The following is an 18585-nucleotide window of genomic DNA, read 5'->3' on the forward strand; positions in this document are numbered from 1 at the left end:
TGTTTGTTGTGTACAGTTCTGTTAACACTGATCAGCCTCAGCCTTCTGATGATGTTCAGTGGACAACCGAGATATTTTAGTAGTTTCAAAGATCATCTCATCCCTTACCATCATAATGACCTTCGCTACCCACAAACTGCAACTCTTTTAAAGCTGAAGAGTCTGTTAAAAAATAACCCCCCCACCCCCCCCCCCCCCCCCCCCTATAAGTCTTAAATTCCCAAGGACCTCGAGATAATGTCCAGATTCTGATGCACTATCTCAGGGGAGGTCAGTCCTTCTCCTTCGGGGAAACAGTGTAGAGGCTTGAGAATTAAAGAATAGGGAAAGGCCTTAAGAATAAGCCCTTTTAAAGTTAAGAAAAATACAAACTCAATTTAACTCCTAGATAAATTGCCTATAATAGACGGAAAACGTCATTAGTTTATTATTCTTTCAAAAAGTAAAAAAGGTTTGACAAACATTGTAGACATCATTCAGTTCCAAATATCTATCTTCTTTTAAAAAGTAAGAAAACTTCGCAGACTTTATTCAGAACTTGCTATTACCCCTTTCCAGATACCAAAAGACGTCACAAACTTCATCTAAGCTTTCATCTTACCCCATCCTATTACCCAAGACTTTCCACCCCACCCTCATCTAGACTTCCTCTTACCCTTCCAGATACAAAAGACTTCTCACTTTCCATTTTCTGACTTCACAAAAACTTCATCTAGACTTTCCTCTTTCTTTTCCTGAGTTAATAACCCAATTTATAATTTCTCAAATCTTACTTTTTGTTATTCTTAAATAGTTAGTTTTTTTAATTAATTTTTTAAAATTTTTGTATCCTTTATTTTATTAATTTTAAAAATATTTTACAATTTCTTTTTAATCCCTTCCTTGTTGTTGATGAAGAAAGTATGTTTTTTTCATTTTTATAATGTTGAATAATTTTAAGACTTTTTTATAATTTTTTCTTAAAATTGTAAATTTAGATAATTAAATGCCTTTATTTTAATTTACCTTTTTTAACCCCTTCCGCAGATAACCCAAAAGACGTTCATAAACTTCAATCTAAGACGTTCCCTCTTCGACCCCTTCCATATACCCAAGACTTCTCAAACCTTCATCTACCTAGATTCCTTTCCTTCTTAACCCCTTCCCAGATTAAAAAGACCCGTCATAAACCTTCAAATCTAAGCTTTCCTCTTACCCTTCAGATACCAAGACTTTCATAACTTCAATCTAGCTTTCCCTCGTATCCTTCTCAGATACCCAAAGACTTCACAAACTTCATCTAGACTTTCCTCTTACCCTTCCAGATACCAAAAGACGTCATAAACTTCATCTAGACTTTCCTCTTGCCCCTTTCCAGATACTGAAAGACATCAGACACTCACAAACCCTTATCTAAAACTTGCTCTTATCCCTTCAAGATACCGAAAGACTTCACAAACTTGCTGTTACCCCTTCCAGACACCGAAAGACTTGTGAAAGACTTTGTGAACCTTATCTAAACTTTCCTCCTACCCTTTCCAGATACCGAGCACTCTACAACTACAAGCCTCAGAACGATGATGAGCTGGAGCTTCTGGAATCAGACATCGTGCTCGTCATGGAGAAATGTGATGACGGCTGGTTCGTCGGTACCTCCCGGAGGACTGGACTCTTCGGGACCTTCCCTGGAAACTACGTGGAGAAAGTCTGAGAGAGAGAGAACACGATGGAAGAAGTCTGCTGGACTAATAATCCCCCCCAAAGGCCAAAGTCTCATTATATCCCTAATTTCGTAGCCACGAACCGCAAGAGTATACATCTGGGCGGATGATGAAGATTAATATATTTACTATATGTGGATGTTGACGACCAGACAACATAGTTATGGTACCTTTCCAGGAAAGTCTGAGAGAAAATACAACACATGGAAGTCCGGATTAAAAAAAAAACCCTCTTTAAAGGTCAAAGCTTTACCCTAATTTAATAGCCATGAAACATAATATATATAAATATAAATATATATATATATACATCTGGGCACTGATAGGTATTGATGCCCGGAGAAGGAATATGTCCCATTTTTTCCACGGTGTTTATATGTTCATAGACTCACTTTATAAATCATAAGAAACCTGAAGGTGAACGAGAGCTATATATAGAGAGAGATTAGTGTTTGTGTCTTCTGGAAATCTGGTGAAATGGGACGCAAGAGGTGAAAGCAGTGTGTTTTGTTTCGTCTGGGTTTCTTGAGAAAAATAATTATTAAATTTTTTTTTAAGTTCTTCATTATACAAACTCTGAAGGCCAGATATCTATACAAGCCACCTGTTTATAATAAAAGACACTCGAGTTACTAAAACAAATATTGGAATGAAGTTTCTTATATATTTACAGAACAGAAAAAAAATTTCAGAGGGATTAAATGGTCAAATTCTGTGCCAATAATTGAAAATTTTGTTATTTTTTGCAATTGGTTTTATTTTTAATCGTGAGTTTTGCCGCACCGACCATCTCAAAGCTTTTCATTGATAATCCTGGTTCATCAGTGTCTTTAAAAAATTCATGGTTTATCAATATATCTTTGGAAAGATCTTGATTTATCAGTTTTTTTAATCATGGTTTATCTGTTTCTGAAAAAATATATCTGGTTTCTCAATGTCTTTGAAAGAAAAAATCATGGTTTATGCAGTGTCTTTGAAGAAAAATCATGGTTGACCAGTGTCTTTGAAAAAAAAATCATTGTTTATCATTCTGGAAAATTCATTGTTTATCAGTGTCTTTGAAAGAAAATCATGATTTATCAGTCTTTGCAAAAAAAAAAAAATCATGGTTTACAGTCTGGAAAAAAAGTCATGGTTTGCCAGTGTCTTTGAAAAAAAATCATGGTTTACCAGTGTCTTTGAAAGAAAATCATGGTTTACCAGTGTCTGAAAATAAAATCATGGTTTACCAGTGTCTGTGCAAGTTGGGAAAAAATAGAAAAAAAAAAAAACACCGTTTCTGTTGCTGCTGAATTTTTTTCAACGAAGACGTCCAGATGTGATCACGCATTTTAAGGGGAGGGTCTGCTGGTGCTGAGAAAAAAAAAATAAAAGCAAATTGACCCTCTGTGCGTGCTCGCGCGCGTGTGTGTGTATGTATATCTCAAAATACTATATATATATATGCGAATCTTTTATATATATGATTGTGGAAAGATTATGGCTTTTTATCCTTCATCAGTCAACGAGGCCCATCTTTTTTGTCTAAGGAAAAAAAATATCGCCAAAAAAATATAAGTAAATAAACTGTTTGGTAGTGAACACATAATATGATGAGAAACGGTTCAGGTTTTTTTTTAATGCACGTGTCTAGTCACGCCCAAAGTGAATTTATTAAATGAAAAAAAAAACATTTGTTTTTTTTTTTATGTAGATGTCTTGTTACCCCCTCTGCCGGTGCTTTCTTCAGACGTAATAATCTTAGCAATCTTGACTAAAAAAGGTTTTTTTATATAAAGAGAGAGGGAGAGAGAGTCCACCCGACGAGGAGGAGGAGGAAGACGACCTCTGGTGGAAGACCTCCGATGGTGGGTGGCTCATCCCTCGAAAAAAGCATTGCACGATTTTTCCAAGGTTTTTTCGTCTAAACGTAATCCGTGCTTTTCTAATATTGCTCCTCCTGCCTTTTCCTGCCTTATCGTTGTTTTTTTCCGTTGATTTTTTTTTTAAGTCTTTGAGAGTCTTCTTCGTTTATTCACCTCATTTTATTAGGCATTATGTGAATACTGGAGTGAATATGGATATATATAGCTTTTATATAAATGCAGTAATGACTGAATGCCTTTCCTCTTAACCTATCGTAACGATGATCACTGTCCTTCTCAGCCGTTCATATTTATTCTCTGAGAAACAGATGTCACTAGAGTAGGTTTGTAAAGAAGAAGGAAAAAAATAAATAAATACGAATTCTGCCTGTTTCATCGTCTGTACAAGTTTTTTCCTGGAAAAAAGAACATCGTAACCAGAGAGTGCTGATGAATGGATTCACTTTGGTGCCCGAGGAACAGCAACTGTTTAAAACCAGTCGTCAACCAGTCGTCGTAATGTATTTCAGCATTCAATATTTCGTCTGTCGAATGTATTGTACAAACACTATTTTTTTCTCATTTTTTTTCTACTTTGTATGACCGACGATTTTTTTTATATATATATATTTTGCCGGACAATCCATGAAGAGAAGTTTTAAACATTTTCTGTTTTTGTGTCATTGAATGTGGGACATTTTGAACATTTTCTGTTGAAATGTATATTGAGTAGGGGGCACTTTAAACATTTTCTGTTTAAATGTCACTAAGTAGGGGACATTTTTAAACATTGTGTTTAAATGTCATTAAGTAGGCGACATTTTAAACATTTACTGTTTAAATGTTACTGAGTAGGGGGTCATTTTAAACATTGCCAGTTTAAATATCGCAGATTAAGGGATATTTAAAACATTTTCTGTTTAAATGTCACTGAATAAGGGACATTTGTAAACATTTTCTGTTTTAATGTCACTGGATAGGAGACATTTTTAAACATTTTCTGTTTAAATGTCATTGAATAAGGGACATTGTAAACATCGCCTGTTTAAATGTCACTGAATAGGTGACCTTTGAAACTTTTTCTGTTTAAATGCCACTAAGGGACATTTTTAGACATTGTTTAACTGTCACAGCAGAATGTGGGACCTGCCACTTCCCTTCTTTTCTGGTGGGAGACAGGCTGCCTGTTTCAGCAAAAAGTGGCCCCATTATATAAGAGGAAATATTCCCAGCCTTAGAGAGGATGAATTTTTATACGAGATAAATAGAAAAAGTAAACTGTAGTTTTGTGAGGTCCTATCTTTCTGTTTTCTTTGAGGAAATCAAGAAGACGACTTGAGGGTCTGAGAAGTTCCCCCTTATATGAGAAGGGCTCTCTGTGCTTCCTTTTTTATCATAAAAATAAAATCTTCCTCACCTTTCTTTTTTTTTTCACGATGACATCCATTATGTTATTTACAAAGATTAAGTGCTGTTAACGTTTAAGATTTCTTAGCTTAGCCAAATTTTTATTGAATATGTTTGCTTCTGTTTGTTATGAGTCGAGTTCTTGAGCAGCAATTGAGACTTGTGGGTGAGTTTTCAATGAGACAAGGAATAGTTTTCGTTTTATGGAATGAGAACACGAACCCTTACTTGGCAAGGAGCGAACCCCTATTCACAATTGCTGTTCAAGGCTTCCATTACTGATTAGTTTAGTTTAATTCAACAAGGCACCACCCCTACACTGAATATAGAAAGCTTTGCCTCAACAGATACGAAAGAAATGAAAAAATACCATTCTGAAGCTGTAAAAAATAAATATTTAAAAAAAATATCAAGTGCCTTTTCACGGTAGAAATTGTAATAACGGTTAGATCAGAGGAGTTTGCCAGTAGCTGTTCAACCTCACACACACACACACACACATCACACACACCATTCGTTACTGAACATTTTTTGCCCTTCATCCCCTCAAACAAAAAATACAAAAAAAAATAAGTTATGGGTTGTCAAATGTCACCAAACTGAATCTCAAAGGAAAATATTCTACAAGAGAAAAATAGAAAGGGGGTATTTGTGGGCATCTTCACTTCTGTATAATTCTCTCCTGTTGTTATGCACAATTTACTTTAGCTAATCATGTAGAGATATGAAAATAAAAAGGAAAGAATAAATTTGGTGTTTTTTTCTTGTTTACAATCCCAGTTCGAATCAATTTGGTGTTTTTTCTTGTTTACAATCCCAGCGCCTCAGCGGCGTGGTTGGTATAGTATTAGCGTCCTACCTCGGTGGTCGCGGGTTCGATTCTCGGCCATTCCATTGAGGAGTGAGAGATGTGTATTTCTGGTGATAAAAGTTCACTCTCGACGTGGTTCGGAAGTCACGTAAAGCCGTTGGTCCCGTTGCTGAATAACCACTGGTTCTATGCAACGTAAAAACACCATACAAACAATCCCAGTTCCTCCATTAGTCAAGGTAGCCATATGCTTAACTCCCTTATATATATATATATATATATAATTATATATATATATATATATCTATATATAGATATATATATATATATATATATATTCCATTTCAGCGCTGAATGACCTTACAGATCTCAGTGCTTAAATTCTATATTCAGTTCAGTTCAACTCCCTTATATTTGGTAAGGCAGATGGAAAAAGTAAAGTTAAAAGTATATTATTGTCTTTAATTGAAGAGAAAAACATAACTGCTACTGAGGAAATAAGGTAATTTCGAGAGTCTCATAAGTAGATGAGATAATAATGAAGAGACTGAGATGGTGTTTAGAGATGCCTTTGGCATCACCCAGGGCAGCATAGTGCACGATGACGTCACGTGGTCCCCTGTGGGCACCATAAGAGCTGCAAGCCTTAGCCCTACTTCTAAGATAACTGAGAAGGGAGTCTGGAGATTGTTGGAATACAAGGCACAAAAAAAAATTAAGTTTACAGTAGCCTTAAGTTTCACGATACTGAATCACTAAGGAGAAAAACTGGGTCATTCAGTCATACCTCTCATAAATGCAACCTTGGTAAGAATTCACATCTCAAGAAATTTACAAACCTTAGATTTGACAGAGAATTCTCGGCCTTCAGTACAAGACTCGGAAATAATAATATTGATACAATTATCAGTAATATTACTTAGAATAACCTTATCACCCGAGTAAACATCTAAATGCCAGGATGGTCTATGATGCCAGATAATTCTCAATAACCGATTGATTTATTAGTATCTTAAAATGCAAAACAGAATCTGAATGAAAAATATGCTTAGGATTCTTGTAATAATTATGAAATCATACCAATAAAACTTTAGTTCCTCTAAAAAGGGTCAACTATTAGGATATTTTGAGGAAAATATTCAAAACAAAGAATCAAAGGGTTTTGCATTTTGAAAACGGACGAAAAGAAGCGGAAAATTACCTGAAAAATAAGATCTTTATATTGAAATTCAAGTCAATACCCCATGTAGGCTTATTCAACATGAATAGGTCTCATCTGAATTAATAACAATATTTTTACATCACAAGAGACTCCCGTTTTCCTTATCATTTTCTTTAACGGGGTGGTAAAGAAAACGGTATGCAAGACTAAGAAAATACTAAACACTAGAGAGCAGCGCTTGGTTCCCAAGGACTCTGAAGAGAACTAAGTTGACGAACGTTTCATTCCATGGTTAAAGTATCCTTGTCTTTTAAAATAAACTCTGGGCAGCCTCCATTGTCCATATTCCTCTGGAGTCTGTAGTTTCATCTGTGCTGTGCCAGTAATATTATCTCTTCTGATTATACACGGTAAGTTACTTTTTTGTAAATTTTATTGAAACTGGTGTATTGTTCCTGTAGAGGATTTTTCACATATAAACCCGGCTTAGTTTTTAGGACCTGTGAATTTTGTTCATGAACATAATTTGTTCAATGGTTCCTAGAGTTCCTGATTAAGTTAATACTATATAATGTGAAAGATTAAAATTCCATAAGGCCCAGGCAGGATCCAGTTAATATTGTCTTTTTGCAGAGGCAATGACGAAAGTTAAAATACTCATAAATATTAATTACTAAGGTTAGTGCAGGAAAGGAAATTTGACTAAACCTTCACAGCAGGAAGTAATTTGTCAGTTGATGTTGGTTGCTTTAGCATTTGTGATTTAGGTGTTGATAATGGTTCGCTGAAATAAGGGTCGTGCATCGATAAAGGTATGCAAATTTACACTTCTGAAACCAATAAAGTTATTAAGAGGCTGGAGTGAGAAACGCCACTTGCGATAATTCATGGTGAAATTTCCATGTTATTGGTTCAGCGATTTTCAGTCTTAAGAACTGCAGATTGTCAACGTGACCTACCAATGAGTATATAGGTTAAAGCATTTATCTGAGCTTAGCATTTGGTAGACATCTAAGTAAAACTGTAAATATCCTAATAGCAGCCTTGAGAATTGGTTGTTCTTACAGAATGGATAGCCTTGAACAATTTAAGCCATGAATAAGTTTTAACTACGAAGCTAGTATCTTATATTTTAATAGCCTAAGAATTTTGAAAAATTTAAACCATTTTTTGAGTACGAGGCTAGTATCTTATATTTGAACTTTGAAAAATTTAAACCATGAATAAGTTTTGAGTACGAGGCTAGTATATTATATTTGAATAGCCTCAGAATCTTTAAAAATTTAAGTCATGAAGTAAGTTTTGAGTACGAGGCTAGTATCTTATATTTTGATAGCCTCAGAATTATGTATAAGACTAGTAAGTGTATTAAAAGAAAGCTATTTCTAGCCTAAAATGGTATAGGTTTAAAGTGTGTTAGTTTTATTTTTCAAATGTTCAACACTGGTAAGAATTCATACTGAAAGTTCAAGAGTTCACTTTTACTCGTAGGTTTATTTAAAAGCATGCTATCCCCAAAAGAGGATTCCCTGGTATTAATTGACCTATTTAGATTGGTGTAGGAAGAATTGCTGGATTTTGCAGGTTACGTTAAAATTGGTAGGCATGCCTGAAGGTTGGTTTTTTCTGAAATCTTGAGCTGTAAGTAAACTAAAGACTTATTTGTGGGGATGCTTGAATGACCGGTATTTCTATAGAAGCAATCCGCGGTGGCTTAGACTATGGCAATTGACTGATTCCTATGTTATTTTAGTTACTGTACAAGATTTAAAAGTAATATTCATTCGGCCGGCTGTAACTAAGCAGTAATTGACCTTTGAAAGTTACATAATAGCCGCACCAAACTCAAAGGTATATTAAAGTTTAGTTCCAACCAAACGAAAAAAATATTCCTTACAACGGTAGATCTAGTGTACCTATCCGCGGCGGCCCAGAGTATGGCAGTTGCGGTTTTTCTATGCAGTTTTACCTCCTGAACAAGAATTTGAAGTAATATTTATTCGGACGACTCTAATTTACCTTTGAACTCTATCCTACGGTAAAGGGGATTCCCATTGGGAACCGGGGTTTTGGGTGGGGAGAAACCACTTGGGGGGAGATTTTGCCGTGTTATTGTGGTATTTCCCACATTTATCACTTTTAAAAACACGAAATACAGGCGGAAATAAGAAATAACAAAACTAGCGATAGTGGAGCCGTTCCACATCCATATTTGTCTACTACCACTACTACCACAACAATGAATCCTACTACGCATGCGCTAATGCTACTGCGCATGCGCTAACTGTAAGGGAGCTTTTGGCCTAAACTCAGACTTCTTAGTGAGGAAAGAAATGGGGGTTTACGGGAGGGATATATGTATTTAGCCAAACACGTTACAGTATGACCCCTACATTGCTACCGGACTGAGTGAAGGATTGGGTGGTAACAGGGTTCCCAGATTTGGCAGTTTCTCACCAAATTTGGCTTTTTTTCCTAATTTGGTGGGTAAAAATTCACTTTGGCTGGTTAGTGGTATTTTGGCTGGTTTTCAAACACTTTCTATTTGAGCTAAACACTGATCCCACGTTTGAGGAATCTCTCCCCAGATTGGGAATTTTTGAAGGTTTTCAGGAAAATCTTGGGAATTTGAATAGGTTTTCAGTAAAAACTTGGTAACATTTAAGCAAAATATGTAGATGGAATTAAAATAAAAATCACACACACACCAGATGACCACAAAACAGGCTGCCGGATTCTCAGAGAACGAGCCTCATTTCAAAATTTCAATTCATTCTCGTTTTTTTTCCTGCATTCTTATATTAGTTTATATTATCTAACTAAAACTATGATGCCGCTATACAAGCATATATATGATAAAAAATATGCATTTATAAAGATAGATATAACGCACATATATTTGCCGGTTATTTGGGTTGGTTTGGATTTCCATTTGGCGGGATTTTGGCTGGTTTCATGGTAGACTTTGGCTGGTTGGTAGTGGTGTCATCTGGGAACCCTGGCTGGAACCATCGTTGAGTTACATAAAAGCATTTACCTAATTTGTTTATTAAACATGTTATGTGAATTCTAGTGTTTATTCCTTTTCATTTTTCCATAGTATTTGTATAATAACTGTTTTGAAATATCGGTAGATCTAGTGTACCTATCCGCGGCGGCCCAGAGTATGGCAGTTGCGGTTTTTCTATGCAGTTTTACCCCCTGAACAAGAATTCGGATGACTCTAATTTACCTTTGAACTCTATCCTACGGTAAAGGGGATTCCCATTGGGAACCGGGGTTTTGGGTGGGGACAAAACCCTAACTCTATCCTACGGTAAGGGGGACCCCCAGTGGGAACCGGGGTTTTGGGTGGGGAGAAACCACTTGGGGGGGTGATTTTGCCGTGTTATTGTGGTATTTCCCACATTTATCACTTTTAAAAACACGAAATACAGGCGGAAATAAGAGATAACAAAACTAGCGATAGTGGAGCCGTTCCACATCCATATTCGTCTACTACTACTACTACCACAACACTGAATCCTACTACGCATGCGCTAATGCTACTGCGCATGCGCTAACTGTAAGGGAGCTTTTGGCCTAAACTCAGACTGCTTAGTGAGGAAAGAAATGGGGGTTTACGGGAGGGATACATGTATTTAGCCAAACACGTTACAGTATGACCCCTACGTTGCTACCGGACTGAGTGTAGGATTGGGTGGTACAGGGTTCCCAGATTTGGCAGTTTCTCACCAAATTTGGCTTTTTTTCCTAATTTGGTGGGTAAAAATTCATTTTGGCTGGTTAGTGGTATTTTGGCTGGTTTTCAAATACTTTCTATTTGAGCTAAACACTGATCCCACGTTTGAGGAATCTCTCCCCAGATTGGGAATTTTTGAAGGTTTTCAGGAAAATCTTGGGAATTTGAATAGGTTTTCAGTAAAAACTTGGTAACATTTAAGCAAAATATGTAGATGGAATTAAAATAAAAATCACACACACACCAGACGACCACAAAACAGGCCGCCGGATTCTCAGAGAACGAGCCTCATTTCAAAAATTTTAATTCATTCTCGTTTTTTTTCCTGCATTCTTATATGTTTAGTATATCTAACTAAACTATGATGCCGCTATACAAGCATATATATGATAAAAAAATATGCATTTATAAAGATAAATATAACGCACATATATCTGCCGGTTATTTGGGTTGGTTTGGATTTCCATTTGGCGGGATTTTGGCTGGTTTCATGGTAGACTTTGGCTGGTTGGTAGTGGTGTCATCTGGGAACCCTGGCTGGTAACCATACGTTGAGTTACATAAAAGCATTTACCTAATTTGTTTATTAAAATGTTATGTGAATTCTAGTGTTTATTCCTTTTCATTTTTCCATAGTATTTGTATAATAACTGTTTTGAAATATCCCCACCTATCATTTCACCATATATAACTTGAAATATTATGTTATAATTGAGGACAGACACCTAAAAATGCCTACGTGTTGATATAGAACTCAGTTTTAGGACGTTTCGATACCTACCTACCTACCTGTTACGTGAAATTGCACATTGCGTTGCATATTACATACACACTCCCTATATCATTTATACACAAGTCAATCCCTCCCCTTTCCAGTATTCACGACTGGCTCTTTACGTTACACCATTTACAATGCATTTCTCACCGATACCAATATCTAGATTAAAGTTTGCCATTATTATTATAAAACCTACATTTAAATATATAACATTTAAGTATATAGTTTGCCATTATTTTATAAAAACCTACATTTAAATATATTCCATTATACACTTTTACAGACATTACAATTTACACCTCCCTTCCAGTTTCCTTACTATTATGCAGTTATGTATGGTTACTTTTTACATTTTACAACACTTCCACACCCATCAAAGTTAGGTTTATATGTCATTTTACCTACTGGGAGCCGAATCCCATCCCCTGGTTAGGCAACATACCCTTAGGTTTAGTTTGTTATATGTTGGTTTACCTACTAGTTTTACTTCCTTGAAGGGGGTTACCCGGTTAGGCTAGGTTGGTTAGTTCTTCAAGGGTGGATACCGGGGGGGGGGGGGGGGGGGGGGCGGTTGGTTAGGTTACATTCCCTACTTGGTTAGGTTTGGTTAGGTTACACTTCCTTACTAGGTTAGGTTAGGCCTTTAAGGGGGGGTACGGGGGGCGAAGCCCCCATGGTCAGGCAATATTCCCTACTAGGTTAGGTTAGGTTAGGTTGGTTAGGTTACATTCCTTACTAGGTTAGGTTAGGCCTTTAAGGGGGGGTACGGGGGGGCGAAGCCCCCCTGGTCAGGCAATATTCCCTACTAGGTTAGGTTAGGTTAGGTTAGGTTACATTCCTTACTAGGTTACGTTAGGCCTAGTATTTCCCTACTAGGTTAGGTTAGGTTACGTTCCTTACTAGGTTAGGTTAGGCCTTTAAGGGGGGGTATGGGGGGGCGAAGCCCCCATGGTCAGGCAATGTTCCCTACTAGGTTAGGTTAGGTTAGGTTGGTTAGGTTACATTCCTTACTAGGTTACGTTAGGCCTAGTATTTCCCTACTAGGTTAGGTTACGTTCCTTACTAGGTTAGGTTAGGCCTTTAAGGGGGGTACGAGGGGCGAAGCCCCCCTGGTCAGGCAATATTCCCTACTAGGTTAGGTTAGGTTAGGTTTACATTCCTTACTAGGTTAGGTTAGGCCTTTAAGGGGGGGTACAGGCAATATTCCCTACTAGGTTAGGTTAGGTTAGGTTAGGTTGGTTAGGTTACATTCCTTACTAGGTTACGTTAGGCCTAGTATTTCCCTACTAGGTTAGGTTAGGTTACGTTCCTTACTAGGTTAGGTTAGGCCTTTAAGGGGGGTACGGGGGGCGAAGCCCCCTGGTCAGGCAATATTCCCTGCTAGGTTATGTTAGGTTAGGTTACATTCCTTACTAGGTTAGGTTTAGGCCTTTAAGGGGGGTACGGGGGGGCAAAGCCCCCTGGTCATGCGAATATTCCCTACTAGGTTAGGTTACATTCCTTACTAAGTTAGGTTAGGCCTTTAAGGTGGGGGGGTCGGGGGGACGGCGAAGTTCCCCCCTGGTCAGGTCAAGCCCCCCGCCCAATGTTCCCTGTTAGGTTAGGTTAGGTTAGGGTTGGTTTAGGTTACATTCCTTACTTGGTAAGGTTAGGCCTAGTATTTCCTTACTAGGTTAGGTTAAGGTTACGTTCCTTACTAGGTTAGGTTTAGGCCTTTAAGGGGGGGTACGGGGGGGGGGCGAAGCCCCCCTGGTCAGGCAATGTTCCCTACTAGGTTAGGTTTAGGTTACATTCCTTACTAGGTTAGGTTAGGTTAGGTTACATTCCTTACTAGGTTAGGTTTAGGCTTTTAAGGGGGGGGTGGGGGGTACGGGGGCGAAGCCCCCTGGTCAGGCAATATTCCCCTACTAGGTTTAGGTTAGGTTAGGTTTGGTTAGGTTACATTCCTTCCTTACTAGGTTACGTTAGGCCTAGTATTTCCCTATTAGGTTAGGTTAGGTTACGTTCCTTACTAGTTAGGTTAGGGCCTTTAAGGGGGGGGTACGGGGGGGCGGAAGCCCCCTGGTCAGGCAATATTCCCTACTGGTTAGGTTTAGGTTAGGTTACATTCCTTTACTAGGTTAGGTTACGCCTTTAAGGGGGCGGGGGGTAACAGGGGGCGAAGCCCCCTGGTCAGGGCAATATTCCCTACTAGGTTAGGTTACATTCCTTACTAGGTTAGGTTTAGCCTTTAAGGGGGGGTACGGTCGCGAAGCCCCCTGGTCAGGCAATATTCCCTACTAGGTTAGGTTAGGTTAGGTTGTTAGGTTACATTCCTTACTTGGTTAGGTTAGGCCTACAGTATTTCCTGCTAGGTTAGGTTAGGTTACGTTCCTTACTAGGTTAGGTTAGGCCTTTGGTAAGGGGGGGTATCGCGGGGGGGGGGGCGAAGCCCCCCTCTGGTCATGGCAATGTTTCCCTACTAGGTTAGGTTAGGTTAGGTTACATTCCTTACTAGGTTAGGTTAGGCCTTTAAGGGGGGGTACGGGGGCGAAGCCCCCTGGTCAGGCAATATTCCCTACTAGGTTAGGTTAGGTTACATTCCTTACTAGGTTAGGTTAGGCCTTTAAGGGGGGGTACGGGGGGCAAATCCCCCTGGTCAGGCAACATTGCATACTAGGTTAGTTTCCCTACTAGGTAAGGTTACAGTCCCCTGCTAGGTTAGGTTATGTTAGGTTGGTTTGGTTCTTTAAGGGGGGTTACAGCAGGCCCAACCCCAACCACCCCTGGTCAGGCAACATCCCCTACAAGTTTAATTAGTTTTTTTATATGCTAACCTATGTTTAATTTGGTCTTTTGTATTTATTAAAACAACTATAGGCCCTATTACACATTTACCACCCAGGACTTAAATCCCACCCCTCCTCGGCCCGTTATATATGTATTTGTATTATTTCATATTTTGAACCCATCCCACATTTACATTTTAGTTCCTTACTACCCATTTACTTTTATTACCCTTAAGGGCCGGCCACACACGTGCAGTTTTAACTGACAGTTATAACTGTTCAGTTATAACTGACAGTCCAAAACTGCTCGTCGTGTGGGTATGTCAGTTGCTCATTTCGTCAGTTCAACAAAACTGTACAGTTAAACTGAGACAAATGCAATGTGTTCCATATTTTTAACTGAAAGGAGTAACTGAACTGAGCGTGTGTGGGGGGAATCGTAACTGTACAGTTCTCAATTTCTCATTTCTACAGGTGGTAACGGTGAGTGCAGTTTGTTGAGATAGCACGTAAACAAAGCGAAAGCAACTTTTGGTACAGTTCCAGTCATGTGCAAATAATTGAGAAAATCAATTGGTTCTTTACTTAATTCCTTTAATAATTTAACATCAGAACATTGATTTCGCCTCGCCTTCAGTAACCACTTTTTGCACCACTGTTTTACGCTTTTTAGTTTTATTTTTTTCTATTTGTTTGTAGCATTACAAAGAATACATCAAGAGCGCAAGATCGTACTTCTCGGAATCCATGGTAAAAACTGAGGGATTGAACTGTGTGTGTGTGTGTGCATTTCATTTTTAACTGACGTCAGTTTAAACTGTTTCAGTTATACTGCACAGTCATAACTGTCAGTTAAAACTGCACGTGTATGGCCGGCTTAACATTGCCAACTTATCTTGTTAAGTGCTTGTTCATTTACCTCAGCCCCACCCTGCCTCAACCAATAGCATCAAAGCATTTTTACTACTCCACCCCACCTCTCCTACCCTGTTTTCTACGGTCTGGACCTCCTGCCACCTCCTAACTGTAGAACTCCAACACTGTTGAATCTGCCGCCATGACATCCACTGCTGCATCTACTTCACGCTCACCCCAGCCCCTCACCAGGAACTCTTTGCCAACTTCCTGTAACAATTGTTACATGAGTTACAAAGATTTTTCTGCCTTTTACTCAGGTAATTTATGATCGACTAATCGGTTTTTTACCAGGACCATGGCCTCCTGAGAAAGCAGGTCTTTTGCCCCCATTCAGTCGACTCCAAGATACGGGAGGAGAATGTATAACTTCGTCGGGTACTTGGCTGTTGCTTATTTCAAGCTGCATTTTGAGGAACCCAAGACCCGCCTCCACGCATTCTTAAAGGCAGCTGCTGCTTTGTACCCTCCACCCCTTTAAGGTAAGGTCCAAACATTATTCTTAATTATTATGTTTTAGGAAAGTGAGTGTTAGGCTTTCGCCGAAAGTTGCGTCAAGGTATGTTACTATTCAGTGGGGTGCTGCTAAGACAACTCGTACCTTCCACCTTACTCCGCCCACCACCTGTGCGTTAACCCCCCCCCCCCCCCCCCCCCCCCCCCCCCCCCCCCTTTGTGAACTTTATATGGCTCCGTGGTGGTTGGGGAATTTAAACATGGCGGCTGTGTTTAAATTTCCTTCACCGTAACGAATACTTGGTACCTTCCTATAGGGACCGTTCTTCGGTGACTTAGACTATGGCAATTGACATTTTCTATGTTATTTTAGTTGCTTTACAAGGGTTGTAAGGAATATTTTTTTCGTTTGGTTGGAACTAAACTTTAATATACCTTTGAGTTTGGTTCGGCTATTATGTAACTTTCAAAGGTCAATTACTGCTTAGTTACAGCCGGCCGAATGGATATTACTTTTAAATCTTGTACAGTAACTAAAATAACATAGGAATCAGTCAATTGCCATAGTCTAAGCCACAGCGGATTGCTTCTGTAGAAATACCCTTACAACCCTTGTAAAGCAACTAAAATAACATAGAAAATGTCAATTGCCATAGTCTAAGTCACCGAAGAATGGTCCTATAGGAAGGTACCAAGTATTCGTTACAGTGAAGGAAATGTAAACACACCCGCCATGTTTAAATTCCCCAACCACCACGGAGCCATATGTTCACAAAGGGGGGGGGGGGGGTGGGGGGTAAGGTGGAAGGTACGAGTTCTCCCAGCAGCAACCCACTGAATAGTAACATACCTTGACGCAACTTTCGGCGAAAGCCTAACACTCACTTTCCTAAAACATAATAGTTAAGAATAATGTTTGGACCTTACCTTAAAGGGGTGGAGGTACAAAGCAGCAGCTGCCTTTAAGAATGCGTGGAGGCGGGTCTTGGGTTCCTCAAAATGCAGCTTGAAATAAGCAACAGCCAAGTACCCGAGGAAGTTATACATTCTTCTCCCGTATCTTGGAGTCGACTGCCGGAGTTCCCTCCACCTCCTCTCGATAGTATTAGTTATGGGCACCGGTTTCTGGGTCCACTCGATTGACTGTCAAGTGGACATAACCTTCATCTCGCAGGCAGTCATAAGCCCTCCAACAGTCAGAAATATAGTGGTACGGCACAATGTATTCTTTGATAACTGAAAGCAGAGTCCCACTCGTCCTGTCGGGTACGGGAACAACGAAAAACTCCCGGGTCTGCCTGCAGATACCACCGAATACCCATTGGCCTTCGATGAGGCGACCTACGTATTTTTCTTCTCCCAAACTTCGCCTCATCGATTTCAACAATTGTGCCGGGCCCACCTATTTGCTTCTTCTGTTGGAAGCACCAATTAACTATGACCTGAAATAAAAGTCAGTGTTAGGGGAGGTAATTAAGTAGGGTAAATTTCATAATAATAAAAGGCAGGTTGTGTATGAAAGAGAAGGAGGGGTGGGGAGAGCGGGGGAGAAGGAAGGGGTATGAATGGAAAATGGTGAGGGATAAGCAAAATACTTACTTCCCGGGAGAAGCTGGCCCAATCATTTATTGTTGAGTCCGACAGTCCAAGTTCTGTTCTCGCAACCTTGTTTAAGAAAAAAAAATCACTCACATACAGGTATGCGAAGAACAGAACTGTCTCAACATCAAGGTGGGACCCAGAGAACCAAGTGCCCTTAAACAATGAAAAGTAGTAAGAACAGCGTTTTTTCGCTTTCTTACTATGCGGTCGATAAGACCGGTCACACCTAAAGGGAAAAATACCAATTATAAAAATGAAAATATGGAGTAGGTCATAAATGGTATAGGTGTATATAATATTGCCATGAATCTAGGGCCGGTCATATCACGGTTACATGTAGAATCCAACAAACTATTCGTAAGGTATTTACCTAAAGCACTTTTTTTTGCAGATCTAGGCGGCACTCATTCCCACAATGGGGGCAAAAGACCTGCTTCCTCAGGAGGCGTGGTCCTGGCTGGCTAAAACAGACCAGCCGTTCATAATTACCTGAGTAATAGGCCAGAAAAATCTTTGTAACTGAATGGAGGCAAAAGACCTGCTTTCTCAGGAGGCCGTGGTCCTGGCAAAAAACCGATTAGTCGATCGTAATTACCTGAGTAAAAGGCAGGAAAAATCTTTGTAACTCGTGTAACAATTGTTACATGAAGTTGGCAAGAGTTCCTGGTGAGGGGCTGGGGCGAGCGTGAAAAGTAGATGCAGCAGTGGATGTCATGGCGGCAGATTCAACAGTGTTGGAGTTCTACAGTTAGGAGGTGGCAGGAGGCCAGACCGTAGAAAACAGGGTAGGAGAGGTGGGGTGGAGTAGTAAAAATGCTTTGATGCTATTGGTTGAGGCAGGGTGGGGCTGAGGTAAATGAACAAGCACTTAACAAGATAAGTTGGCAATTTTAAGGGTAATAAAAGTAAATGGGTAGTTAAGGAACTAAATGTAAATGTGGGATGGTTCAAAATATGAATTAATACAAATACATATATAATGGGCCCAGGAGGGGTGGAATTTAAGTCCTGTGTGGTAAATGTGTAATAGGGCCTATAGTTGTTTTAATAAATACAAAAGACCAAATTAAACATAGGTTAGCATATAGCAAAACTAATTAAACTGTAGGGGATGTTGCCTGACCAGGGGTGGGGTTGGACCTGCTGTAACCCCCCTTAAAGAACCAAACCAACCTAACATAACCTAACCTAGCAGGGGATGTAACCTTACCTAGTAGGGAACTTAACCTAGTAGGCAATGTTGCCTGACCAGGGGGGCCTTGCCCCCTGTACCCCCCTTAAAAGGCCCTTAACCTACCTGTAAGGGAATTGTAACCTAACCTAACCTAACCTAGTAAGGAATAATTGCCTGAACCAGGGGCTTTCCCCCCGGCCCCGTAACCTTAAGGCCTAACCTAACC

At 39.3% G+C, this 18585-nt stretch overlaps 1 protein-coding gene across 22 annotated transcripts in view; it reads left to right on the forward strand.

Annotated features, from left to right (window-relative positions):
• LOC135213567 (microtubule-associated protein futsch-like) overlaps positions 1 to 5700 on the forward strand; it is a 699290-nt gene extending 693590 nt beyond the window's left edge. For 21 of the 22 annotated variants that reach the window (XM_064247555.1, XM_064247553.1, XM_064247554.1 and 18 more), the window contains one exon: positions 1522 to 5700. In XM_064247555.1, the coding sequence (XP_064103625.1) occupies positions 1522 to 1690 (169 nt within the window). In that variant the 3' untranslated portion in view covers positions 1691 to 5700. The remainder of the gene's footprint in view (positions 1 to 1521) is intronic. The other variant, XR_010314169.1, reaches the window with a different exon arrangement.
• Positions 5701 to 18585: the final 12885 nt, after the last annotated feature.

This window comes from Macrobrachium nipponense, chromosome 43 (genome assembly GCF_015104395.2).
Source record: "Macrobrachium nipponense isolate FS-2020 chromosome 43, ASM1510439v2, whole genome shotgun sequence".
NCBI classification, from domain to species: domain Eukaryota; kingdom Metazoa; phylum Arthropoda; class Malacostraca; order Decapoda; family Palaemonidae; genus Macrobrachium; species Macrobrachium nipponense.